This window comes from Aythya ferina (genome assembly GCF_964211825.1).
Source record: "Aythya ferina genome assembly, chromosome: 21".
Taxonomy (NCBI): Eukaryota; Metazoa; Chordata; class Aves; order Anseriformes; family Anatidae; genus Aythya; species Aythya ferina.
Window position 1 is genome coordinate 632,458 of NC_140319.1, and position 11,698 is coordinate 644,155.

Genomic DNA, 11,698 nt, shown 5'->3' on the forward strand with positions numbered 1-11,698 from the left:
TTTGCTCCTGCTTGAGGCTGTCCGGCTGTCCATCCGTCCGCCCCCGCCGAGGGGAGCCCCTCCGGGGGACAGCGGCTTGGGGGCGCCCCGGATGCGCCGCTGTAATTAGCCCGAGGCAATTAGCCGCAATTAGCCGCTGGGTTCATTGCCCGAGCAGCCCCTGCAGCTACCGCGGGGGCCCGGGCGCAGGGGGGGGGTCCCTTGGGCCCTGCCGTGTCCCGGGGTCGCCGCGTGCACCCCGGCTTTGCACCCTCGCCGATCGCATCCCGCTTTGGGTGCTCGCCGCCTGCATCTCGTTTTTGCACGTTTGCCGTCCGCGCCCCGCCTTGACGCGCTCGCTGCTTGCTCCCCGGTTTTGCACGGTTCCCCCCCGTTTTGCACACCCGCCGTTCGTGCCCCACTGTTGCACGCCCGCCCCTCGCTTCCGCCCCCCCCCCAGCTCCCGGGGCAGCGCGCGGGCAGCCCCGCCCCCGTTGCCATGACGACCCGGCCGGGGCACCCACCCCCCCCGCCCCCCCCGTCCCCCCGTCCCCCTCCCCACCCCGTTGCCATGGCGGGCGCGAGGCGCGGGCGCGAGGCGCGGGGGGCGTGTCCGGGTAGGCCGGCGAGTCGCCGATTGGGCGCGCGGCGCACGTGACATGCAAATGAGCCACGGCCGCCCGCCGCCCCGAGGCAGCGCCCGGCCCCGCCCCGCCCCGCCCGGCCCCGCCCCCTCCCCGCCGGCCCCGCCCCCTCCGCCGCCGGCCCCGCCCCTCCCGCCGGCCCCGCCCCGCCCCCGCCGGCCCGCGCGGCCGCAGCCCCCGGAGGCGCCTCCGTCATGGCCGGCGGGAGCCGCTCGGCCCGGGCCGCGGGGCCGCAGGTACCGGGACCGCCGCGCCGCGCCTCGGGGCCCCGGCGGCTTTGTCTGGTCCGGGGAGGCGGGGGGGGGGTTGGGAGCGATCGGGACCGGGAGGGGGGGCGGGACCGGGCCGCGCCGCGCACGCGTCCGTGTGGCCGCGGGGCCGCGCCGCCGCCGCCGTGCCTCAGTTTCCCCCCGCCCGCCCCGGCACGGCCCCGGCCGCCGGCAGCGCCCCGCGGGCACCGGCAGTGCCGCCCCGCCCCCCCCCCCTCCCACCCCGGCTCCCCCCGCCCGCCGCCCCCCCGGGTCCTCCCCGCACCCCCCCGCCCCCGGTCCCCCCCGCACCCCGGTTTCGCCTCCCGCCGGGGAGGCTCCGGCACCCGCGCGGGGCCCGAAGCGGGGGGCCCGGGGGCGCCCCCCGGTGGGGTTCCGGCTCCGGCAGGGCCCGGCGCGGCCGCCCCCGAACCCTCGCCCCCCGCCCGGTGCCGGTGGCGGTGTCCCCGAGGCCCTGGTGCCGCCGGGACCGGCACCCGCGGCTCGGCAGCCGGACGAGGCAGCGCAGCCGCTCGGCGCGGAGCTCGGAGCGCGGTTCCCGCCCAGGCGGCGTCGAGACCGGCACACGGCGGACACGTGGCGGCGATCAGAGCTGGGGCGCCACGCGAGGCGACGCGGCCCTGCGGCGGTGACACCGGGAGGAAGCAGCAGCAGCGGGGACGGCGACACCGGCTGTGGAGCAGGGATGGGCCTCGGGAGCCGTGCCCGGGCACCGTGGCACCGGAGCCACGCGCTGCCAGCATCCCCGTGAGCGTCGGGGCAGCAGCGCCCTCCGGGGATGCGGCGCTGCGGGCAGCCACGCGCCACCAAGGCCGGGAGACGGCGCTGCTGCCGCACCCCCTAGGCCTGGCACCGGGGCACGGTGGCGGGTTTTGTCCGTGCCGTGCCATGGCGTGGCCAACGGGGTCACCTGCTGTGGCCACCAGGGCCACCCGCCGTGGCCACTGTGGCCGCTGTCCATGGTGGAGCACCCGGCGCCGCTGTCCCTGGTGCTGGCCATGGCACCCGCCGTGGTGGCGCCCACCGTGGTGGCACCTCCAGTGGCTCGGCTGGGACGTGTGGCGGGGCCACCACTGGGCAGGTGGCCAGAGGCCCCTTGGCACCTCTGGGAGTGCCGCAACACGGTGGCCGTGGGTGGAGGCAGTGGAGCCACCATGTCCTGGTGGCCATGGCCTGGTGGCGTGGGCATGGCGCTGGCAGCGACTGGGGCCACGGTGGTGCTGGAGGTGCTGGAGGTGCTCCTGCTCCTGCTCCGTCCTGCTGCTGCCCTGGGACCTTCCTGCAGCCTCGACAGCACCCAGCGCCCTCCATCCCTGTCCTCCTCCTGCTCTTCCATCCCTCCCGTCCGTCCCTTGCCCACTTTCTTCTGTCCTTCCCTTTGTCCCCTCCATCCATCCTTTCTTCCTTCGTTTCCTCTCCTTCCACCCCTTCTGGCCCCCGTCCTCCCCTCCCACCCTTCGGCCCTTTCCTTCCCTGCTCCCTGCTGCCCTTCCCCCCCTGCACCCTGTGCCACTCCTGTCCTGTCATCCCTCTGTCCTTCCTTCCCCCATTCGGACATTTCCTACTCCTGTCTGTCTGTCCTTCCCTCCCTCCCTCCCTCTCTCCCTCCCTCCCTCCCTCCCTCCCTCCCTCCCTTCGTCTTTATCCATCCTTCCTTCTATGCTTTTCCTCCTTCCTTCCACCCCTGTCCCAGTTCCTTCATCCCTTCTGTACTTCCATCCCATCCTCTCTGTCCGTCCGTCCCTGCCTCCCTCTGTACTTTCATCCATCCCTGCCTTTTTTGTCCGTCCCTCTTCCCTCGCTCCCTTCATCCCTTTCTTGCCTCCTTCTCCCCACCCTTCCCGCCCTCCTTTTGTCCCCTTCCTCTCTCATCCGTCCATCAGTCTGTCCTTCCTTCTCTCCTTCCCTCCCTTTGTCCCTTCCCTCCCATCCGTCTGTCCGTTTGGTCCTTTCCTCCGTCTGCCATTCTGCCTTGCCTTGTCCTTCCCTTCGCCCCTTTCCCATTTCTTCCTGTCTGTCCTTCTGTCTGTCCTCCCCCCTCAGCCCATGCCTACATCCATCCATCTTTCCCTCCCTTCCTCTCTTTGCTTCCTCCCGTCCCTTCCCTACTTCCTTCCGTCCCCGTCCCCTGTCCCTTTGTCCCTTACGTCTGTCCCTCCATTCCTTCTGGCTGTTCTTCCTCCCTTCATCTCCTTCCTCCCTCCCTCCCTTCCCCACTTCCATCTGTCCATCCCTCCCATCCTTCTTCCATCCCTTCTTCCACCCGTCCCTCCATCCCTTCCGACTCCTGTCCCCATCCCTCCTGTCCTTTGTCCCTTTCCTGCTTCCTTCTTTCCTTCTCTCCCTCCCCTCATCCCTTCCCTTCCTGTCCAGGCTTCCCATCCGTCACTCTGTCTGTCCTCCCCCTTCCCTTCCTTCTGTCCTTTACATCCTCCCTACATCCCTTTCCTCCATCCCGCTGGCCGGCCGGCCCTCCATCCTTCCTTCCCCTCACCATTCCCACTCCTCTCCATCTTTCTGTCCATCCTTCCTTCTGCCCGTCCTTCCCTCCGTCCCCTCAGCACTTTTCCCTTTCCCCCGGTGCCTGGAGGCTCGTCCCGTCCCTGTCTGTGTCCCGTCCCCTCCTTGTCCCATCCCGTCCCTGTCCCATTCCCGTCCCATGCTGCCACTCAGGCAGGATGCAGCCAGGGCGCGCTGGTGGCACCCCCAGGATGGGGGCACCCAGACACTGGTGGCCGGGGGGCCTCCGGAGCCCTGGAGGCTCCTGCCCAGATCTGCGGGGGGCTGAGGGGAAGAGGAGCAGTGGGAGCCTCGGCGCCCGGCTCTGTCCGTCCCTCTGTCCCACCATCCAGCCCTGTGTCCCTCTGTCCCGCTGCCCGCCCTCCATCCCAGCTACCCTGAGGCTGCCCGCAGCGCCCCAGCACCGCTCCCCCAGCCCCAGCCGCGTGAACCAGGAACCCCTGGGGGCCCCCCCCAGCCCCCAGCCGGGCCTGGGGGCAGGAAGCAGTGGGGAGGGGGCTGCAATCCCCGCCACTACCCTTGCAGTGCCGCCTCGCCGCAGGAAGGCGCCGGGAGCAGGGTGGAGGCGCGAGGCTGGGGGACCCCTTGGGCCCCCCACCCCAGGGATCCCTGCTGGGAGGTGCCACCCTCACCCATCTCCGTCTCCACCCAGCTCTAGCCTGACCCCGCCGCCTCGCGTGGCCCCGGCCGGCCGCCATGGAGAACGAGCAGCTCCCAGCACCCCCGCAGCCGCCCTCCAGCAGTGCCGGCGGCACCGGCACGACGCCCAGCAGCACCGGCACCGGCCGCCCGCCCGCCCCCCAGATCTCCGTCTACAGCAGCATCCCTGACCGCCAGACCGTCCAGGTAGGGTGGCGGCCGGCAGGAAGATGCCCGAAATATTTAGGAAGCCGTTCGGGAATTTGATTTGGGAATGCCTTCCGGAATCAGAACGTGGGAAACAAACCCAAAAACGGGGCCGGGTCGGGCTTGGAGCAGGTCAGGTCCGGCACTGGGTTCAGAACAGAGAAACCCCCGGGCGCTGGGAGGTCCTGGTTAAAGGGCGACGCTTCCTGGCGTCACGGAGGGCCAGGGGCAGGGTGGGCGTTTTGGAGACGCTGCCGCCGCCCCGCAGGTGATCCAGCAGGCGCTCCACCGGCAGCCCAACACGGCGGCGCAGTACCTGCAGCAGATGTACGCCGCGCAGCAGCAGCACCTCATGCTGCAGACGGCCGCCCTGCAGCAGCAGCACCTCACCAGCGCCCAGCTCCAGAGCCTGGCCGCCGTGCAGCAGGTACGGCGCCCCCCTCGCCCCCACCCGGCACGCTGCAGGGGCACCCATGGGTGCTGTGGTTTCAGTGACGTTTTGCTCCTTCTCCCGCAGGCCAGCCTGGCGGCCAACAGGCAGAGCGGCTCCTCAGGTGCCAACGGCACTCAGGCGGCACCGGCGCAGCAGCCCACGGTGAGTCCCTGGCCCCGTAAACCCCGCTGCCGTGGCATGGACCCCCCCGGCCCAGCAGCCCAGCCATCTCCCGCCGCCCCCCTCTTTGCAGATCAACCTGGCGACGTCGCCAGCGGCTGCCCAGCTCCTGAACCGGGCACAGAGCGTCGCCCCCGGCGCGTCGGGCATCGCGCAGCAGGCCGTGCTGCTGGGCAACGCCGCCTCGCCCGCCCTCACCGCCAGCCAGGCCCAGATGTACCTGCGGGCACAGATGGTAAGAGGCGCCCTGCCCCATGGCGCTGGGGGCTGGCTGGGACCCACGGGGTGGCCCGCAGCATCCCATGAGGCTGCCAGGACCCATAGGGCACCTGCAGGTGCTCGGCACCCACTGTGGAGGAACCTTTAGGATGCGCAGAGGCCCTAGGGTGCCCTTTGCCATGCTGCGGGGTGGCCTGGACACAGTGGGGTGTCCATCGCTCCGCCATGGGGTAACCAGTCCCTATAGAGAGCCCTTTACCGTGCTGTGGGGTGTCCAGGCTCCATAGGGTGCCTGTCACGCTGCTGTGGGGTGCACCCGTAGGGAGCACCTGAGCCCATAGGATGCCCGTGGCACTGCTGGGGGTGCCCAAACACCACAGGGTACCCACACCCTCCTCTAGGGTCTTCAGACCCCATAGGGTGCCCATTGCTCCACCCTGGGGCGTCCAGGCCCCACTGGGCACCTAGGCCCTACAGAGTGTGCCCCACACTGCTGTGGGGTGCCCAGGCTGTGTAGGGCGTCCATCCTGTGGGGTTAAGGAGCATTAGACTTCATGGGGTACTTTCACCCTGCTAGGGGTGCCCAGACCCCAATAGATGCCCAGACCCCACAGGGTGCCCCTCACCCTCACCACGGGGTGCCCAGACTCCAGAGGGTACCCATAGGCCTGTTGTAGGGTGCCTGGCCCCAGGAGGGTGCCCTTTGCCCTGGGCAAGGGGTATCAGACCCCATGGGATGCCTACACCCTATGGGGTGTTCCCCACAGCACGGGGGGTTCCCAGACTCCTCAAGGTGCCTCTGATATGGGCACCCATGATCATACCCCATGCTTCTGCCACCCCATGAGGATGTTTTGGGGGCACACACACGTGTAGGGTGCCACCCCCACGCCCTGGGGACGTGCACCCACTCTTCTCTCCCCCCCAGCTCATCTTCACGCCCACGGGCCCCGTGAGCGCCGTCCGGCCCGAGAGCCCCGCGCCTGCCCCACCACCGGCTCCGCCACCCGCCCCACCACCCGCCGCCCCCCAGGTGAGCCCCCCGGTGAGGGGATATGGCCCTCCCGGCACCCCTTTGTCCCTCCTGCCCCTTTGCCAGCTCCCCCCGCTGACCTGCTGCCATTGCAGGTGCACAGCCTGGCGCTGCGCCCCGCCGGCCCCCACCTCCCTGCCCTCGCCATGAAGCCCCCCGGTGGCTCCCCCCGGGCCGCCCCCCCCCGGGTCCCCCCACCTGATACCCCCGGCGACCACCTCAAAAAGGCCGAGGGCCCCGAGGCCCGTACCCACCCCCTGGCCCGCGCCGCCGCCCCCGCAACCACCCACCCGCTCGTCACCCCAGGTAAGGTTCTGCGCCGGGGGGGTGGCAGGGGCGTGGGGCACCCACCGGGTGCTGGGGGGCGCACAGGGAGAGCGACAGGAAGGGGGGCTGCAGGGCGTTCACCCTGGAGACTAATGGTGGGCCCTGTAGGGCCTGTGCAGGACCTGCAGCTCCTCTGGAAGCCCAGCCCTGGGTGAAGCGAACAGGGCCAGCTCTCAGCTGAACAGCCTGCGGGGGGTTCACTCTGAAGCCTACTGATGGCCCTCGCTGGCTTTTGCTGTGTGGCAGCACCCCCGCCTGTGCTTTCGACCTGCAGGCCGGTAGAAATCCCGGGCCCAGGGCTGGCGGGGCAGTGAGGCTGCAGGCCAGAGGGGCGAGGAGGTTCCTACCCACAGCTCGCCTACCGGGGCGAAGGCTGTTTGCTCCCTGGGCACCAAGCACCCTGCTGGGGTGAGCGAGCCTCGGGGTGCTGTGCTGATGTGCCTCCCAAAGCGGGGACCCCGTCGGGACAGCCTCACCCCGGCCACCAAGCAGCAGGAGCCGGTGCAGCCGCTGGCACTGTTGTCCCGAGGCACCAGGGTGAACGGGTGCCAGGCCGGACGCAGCCTCTGCGGGAGGGGGCCGCAGGCTGAGCTGGGGGAGACACGCTGGGGGCGAGGCGCCGGTGACGATGCCGCGGGCCCTGTCCCCACAGCCTACGCCCCACTGCAGCCGCCCCAGTTCCTGCAGCAGCCGCCGAAGCCGATCCAGCAGCAGTTTGTCATCCAGCAGCAGCAGCTAGCGCCCCGCGGGCAGCCCCCCCCGGGGCCGGCCACCCCCCAGCTCCAGCCGCTGCCCCCCGCCAGCCCCGGCCCGGTGCCCCCGCCCAAAGCAGGGGCCAGCCCGGGGGTCCCCCACTGTGCCGGGGCTGATGGCGCTGCCCCCAACGGGCACCCCGGCTGCCACGGGGCCCCTCGCAAGTTCCAGCACGCCTCCGCCGTCATCCTGCAGCTGCAGCCCGCCGGTGCCACGGTGAGGGCCCCCCCCCGGTCCCCCGATTCCCCCTGCCCGGCTGGCAAGAGCTGGGGGGACACAGGGGGGTCCCGGTCCGTGCGAGGGGTGCATGGGGAGGCACGCCTGATGTGGGCAGGTGCACGTGGGTGTGCATGCATCCCCCCGAGCACACGTGTGCCTGACGTGCAGGGGCGTGCGGCCACCTTGGTGTCGGGCCGGTGCACACGCTGAGTCCGGACGTTGCCCCGGTCCACGTGCACGGGGGCACACGGGGGTCCCGCGCCCCCCCCGGCGCGCACACTGCACGCGTGCACGACCCACGCGCGGGTGCCCCGTCGGGGTGCGGGCACCGTCAGGCCGTGTCCGTGCCCGCGCACGCCCACCGGGCCCCGGGCGCGGTGCGGCCCCGGCTGCGCCTCGCGGTGCCCCGGTGCCGGGGGGCGCTGACGCTGTCCCCGCCGCAGCCCCCGCTCGGCATCCCCGAGGGCGCCCGCCGGGACCCGCCGCCCGCCGAGAGGAGCGCCGAGAGCCCGCCCGCCGCCCCGCCGCAGCCCCCCGCCCCGCCGCCGCCGCCCGCCGCCCCCCCGGGCCCCGAGGCCCCCCCGGGCGAGCGGCCCCCGGCCCACGGTAAGCGCCGGGGGGGGGCTGGGGGGGGGGACGCGGCGGCTGCGGGGCGGGACCGGAGGGCACGGCGCTGGGGAGGCCCCGCCCCTCCGCGCACAGCCCCGCCCCGTTTGCATGGCCCCGCCCTCTCTCCGAAGCCCCGCCTCTTTCCGTGCCCCTCCCACGGGGGGTTTCGCCCCCGCTTCGGCGGCGCCGCGCGCACGCGCGCGCGAGGCGGTGGCGCCGGCCAATGGGGGCTCGGGGGCGTGGCCTCCGGCCCGGCCCCGCCCCACCCCGCGCAGCCGCCGCCGCCGCCCCGGCCCGGCCCGGCCCCGCCGCCGCCTTTGTCCCCGCGCCGCCGCCGCCGAGCGCCGCCCGCGCCGCCTTTGTCCCCGCCATGGCGCCGCCGGGGCCGCCGCGCCGCTGAGCGCCGCCGGTGAGTGCGCGCCCGGCCCCGCCCCGCCCCGCGCCGCCGCCGCCCCGGCCCGGCCCGGCCCGGCCCGGCCCGGCCCGGCGGGCGCTGACCTCACTTCCGCATCCGCCCCCGGCCCGGAGCCGCCCGCCGCCGCGGCCCGGGCGCAGGTAGGGCGCGGGGGGGGGGGCGGCGGGCGGGGCGCGGCCTCGGCGGGGCCTGGCGGGGCCGCGGGGGGGGGGGGCCTGGCGGCGGCCCCGGGGGGCGGGGGGGGAGCGGCGGGGCCGGGGAGGGGGCGGCGGGGGCCGGGCGGGGGCGGCCGGGGCCCGGTCGCGCGGCGTCAGCGCGGCCCCCCCGGGGCTGACGGGCGGCCTCGCCCCCGCAGAGCCGGGCGCCGACCGCGTTCATGCGCAGCCCGACGCCAGCGCTCCCGGCATGACCTCGGGGAACGGGAGCTCTGCCTCCACCGTCGCCGGCGCTGCCCCGCACAATGGTGAGAACAAACCGCCCCAGGCCATAGTGAAGCCCCAGATCCTGACGCACGTTATCGAGGGGTTCGTCATCCAGGAGGGGGCAGAGCCGTTCCCGGTACGCGTGGGCCGCCCGCGGCCTCCTCCTCCTCCTCCTTCTCCTTCTCCTTCCCCGTCGGGGCCCTCGGTGCGCCCCCGCGGCAGAGCCGGGGTCCCTGCTGACGCCCCTCCCGCAGGTGGGACGGTCCTCGCTGCTGGTGGGGAACCTGAAGAAGAAGTATGCGCAGGAGCTGCTGGCCGAGAAACTCCCGCAGCAGGACAACACCACCACCACCGACTCCGAAATGGAGGAGCCCTACATGCAAGGTAGCGCCCGGCCCCCCGAGCCGAGCACAACGGGGAGGGGGCACCGGCTTCTCCCTCCCTCTCCCCCCGCCCCCGTTCCCCACCCGCGGCTGAGCTGGCTGCGTTTCTCTCTCTGGGTGTCCCTCCGCGCCCCCCAGAATCCAAAGAGGAGGGGAACCCCCCGAAGCTGAAGTGCGAGCTCTGCGGCCGCGTCGACTTCGCCTACAAGTTCAAGCGCTCCAAGCGCTTCTGTTCCATGGCCTGTGCTAAGAGGTAACTCGGGGGCAAGCCCCCTCCCCTCCCCATGTACCCCTTGGAGGTTCCCCCAGCCCCACTCTGTCACTCCCTCTCTTGTGCAGGTACAATGTGGGGTGCACGAAGCGCGTGGGCTTGTTCCACCCCGACCGCAGCAAGCTGCAGAAACCCGGTGGCCCCCCGCACGGGCGCCGCCGCACTTGCAAGGTGCCCACCCTGAGCAAAGACACCAAGAAGCAGGTGAGGAGGGGGTGGGCGTGACTTGTCCCCAAAGCTGGGGGAGCGCAGGCGGGTGAGCTCCGAGGCTGGTGCTGCCCGGTCGCTCCGTCCTGCAGACGCCGGTTTCTCTCCCGACGGGCTCGGTGCCTCTCTCTGTGACGGCGTCACTGCAGCTCAACCACAGCCAGGAGGACTCGAGCCGCTGCTCGGACAACTCGAGCTACGAGGAGCCGCTGTCCCCCATCTCAGCCAGCTCGTCCACCTCGCGCCGGCGCCAGGGTGACCGCGACCTCGAGCTGCGCGACATGGAGCTGCCTGACATGCACATGCGGGACCTGGCAGGCATCGGGCATCGCTTCCTGCCCAGTGAGCCCAGCAAGTGGAACGTGGAGGACGTCTATGAGTTCATCCGTTCGCTGCCGGGTGAGGAGCAGGGGTAACAGGGGGTTGGGGGGGGCACAGGTGGTTTTTGGGGGTGGTACTGAACGTGGCCACGTCCTCACAGGCTGCCAGGAGATCGCAGAGGAGTTCAGGGCGCAGGAGATTGATGGGCAGGCGCTGCTGCTGCTGAAGGAGGACCACCTCATGAGCACCATGAACATCAAACTGGGCCCTGCCCTCAAGATCTACGCCCGCATCAGCATGCTCAAGGACTCCTAGAGCCACGGCTGCCGGCCTGCACGAACGCTCCTGGCGGGGTGGGGAGGGGGGACCCGTGCCCCCCCCTCATCCCTGCCCAGTTTGGGGGGCTGCAGGGTGGGATGGGGAGGGAGGGCAGGGGGGGATCCACTTGCTGAGCACAAACAGCCCCAGGGCAGCTCCCCTGCGCCCCGCAGCCAGGCCGGGGTGCAGCTCTGCTGCAGGGGTGTGTACATAGCCCGTAGCGATAGCTTCCCCTTGGGTGTGCCCCATGGGGTGGCCCCTTCTCTGGCAGGGAGGGCCCCCACGCCCCTCAGAAAGGCAGGGTGAAGCAGGACGATTGCCTTAATGTGTGGCCCTGCCAGGACCTGACAGGGGGGCTGTGGCCCCCCAAGGGGTGTTTCGGGGTGCCTCGTGGAAAAGGCGTTGCCCCCACCCTGGGCTGTTTTGGGGGCACCTTAGTAGAGGACGGCGGCAGTGGGGGTTCAGCCCCCAAGGCAGGTAAGGACCCCCCCAGCCCTCGCTGTCGCTGCTGCTGGCCACCAGTCTTTCTAAGAAAAGAGGAAAAAAAAAAAAAGGAAAAACACAGAAACCACAACCCTTTTTTCCTGTTTTTGTTTTTAATAAACACTGAAAAAAAAAAACAACTCTCCCCCTGCATGCTTTATGTCCTCCTCGCGCCTCATGGGTGGGTAAGCGCGCACACGGTACCCCGCAGGGCCTGGGGGTTGCCTCTGGCTCTGTGGCCCCTGTGGCTGGTACAGGTGCCACCAGCTGGGGCTGCCCTTCCCTGGCTGTAGGGTGCACGGGAGGGCCTGGTGTCACCTCCATCCTCTGATCATGTCCTAACCCCTGAGGGTTGGTTTGGGACATCCCTGTTGTGCTTGGCTGGAGATGAGGTGGCTCAGGGCAGACCTCAGTGCTCTCTGCAACTACCTGAAGGAGCTGGGGGTCGGCCTCTTCTCACTGGTAACCGGTGATGGGACTAGAGGGAATGGCTTCAAGCTGTGCCAGGGGCGGTTCAGGTTCGAAATGAGATGTTTCCACTCAGAAAGTGCAGTCGGGCATTGGGACAGGTTGCCCAGGGAGGCAGTGGAGTCACTGTTTGGGGGTGTTTAAGGAAAGGTTGGTGCTTGGGGACGTGGTTCAGTGGGTGACAGTGGTGGAAGGGGATGGTTGGACCATACGATCGTGGAGGTCTCTTCCAACCTTGATGATTCTATGACAGGAGGACCATGTGGGGCAGGGGACCAGCCCCAGGTGTGCTGCTGGGTGGCAGCCTGGAGGTGACCCTGATACCCCCAAGGGAGCTCAGGAGCTCCTCTCTGGCCCTCATGTCTCTGCTGGAGCCCAA

The 11,698-nt window shown here is 71.1% G+C and overlaps 1 protein-coding gene across 4 annotated transcripts; it reads left to right on the plus strand.

The window, feature by feature from the left end:
* The first annotated feature begins 776 nt into the window (after positions 1 to 776).
* On the plus strand, positions 777 to 10,936 carry PHC2 (polyhomeotic homolog 2). 4 transcript variants are annotated; one of them, XM_084495328.1, is made up of 15 exons: positions 777 to 859; positions 4,065 to 4,258; positions 4,527 to 4,685; positions 4,776 to 4,853; positions 4,945 to 5,106; positions 6,019 to 6,123; positions 6,219 to 6,429; positions 7,103 to 7,419; positions 7,866 to 8,028; positions 8,802 to 9,004; positions 9,123 to 9,252; positions 9,390 to 9,504; positions 9,591 to 9,726; positions 9,822 to 10,128; positions 10,211 to 10,936. In XM_084495328.1, the coding sequence occupies exons 2-15, from the start codon at positions 4,109 to 4,111 to the stop codon at positions 10,363 to 10,365; spliced, it is 2,391 nt and encodes a 796-aa protein (XP_084351454.1). In that variant the 5' UTR covers positions 777 to 859; positions 4,065 to 4,108; the 3' UTR covers positions 10,366 to 10,936. The 4 variants fall into 4 exon arrangements, with proteins under 4 accessions (XP_084351454.1, XP_084351453.1, XP_084351455.1 ...); XM_084495327.1 differs by having other exon boundaries at positions 9,123 to 9,251; positions 9,368 to 9,504; XM_084495329.1 differs by having other exon boundaries at positions 9,123 to 9,251; positions 9,368 to 9,504; positions 9,879 to 10,128.
* The last annotated feature ends 762 nt before the right edge of the window (positions 10,937 to 11,698 follow it).

Bases quoted from the DNA above. Each gene is read 5' to 3' on its own strand.
- PHC2 (XM_084495327.1), top strand. From the start codon at position 4,109: ATGGAGAACGAGCAGCTCCCAGCACCCCCGCAGCCGCCCTCCAGCAGT. The intron at 9,727-9,821 runs GTGAGGAGGGGG...TCCGTCCTGCAG, and splicing joins GCAAAGACACCAAGAAGCAG to ACGCCGGTTTCTCTCCCGAC. The intron at 10,129-10,210 runs GTGAGGAGCAGG...ACGTCCTCACAG, and splicing joins GTTCATCCGTTCGCTGCCGG to GCTGCCAGGAGATCGCAGAG.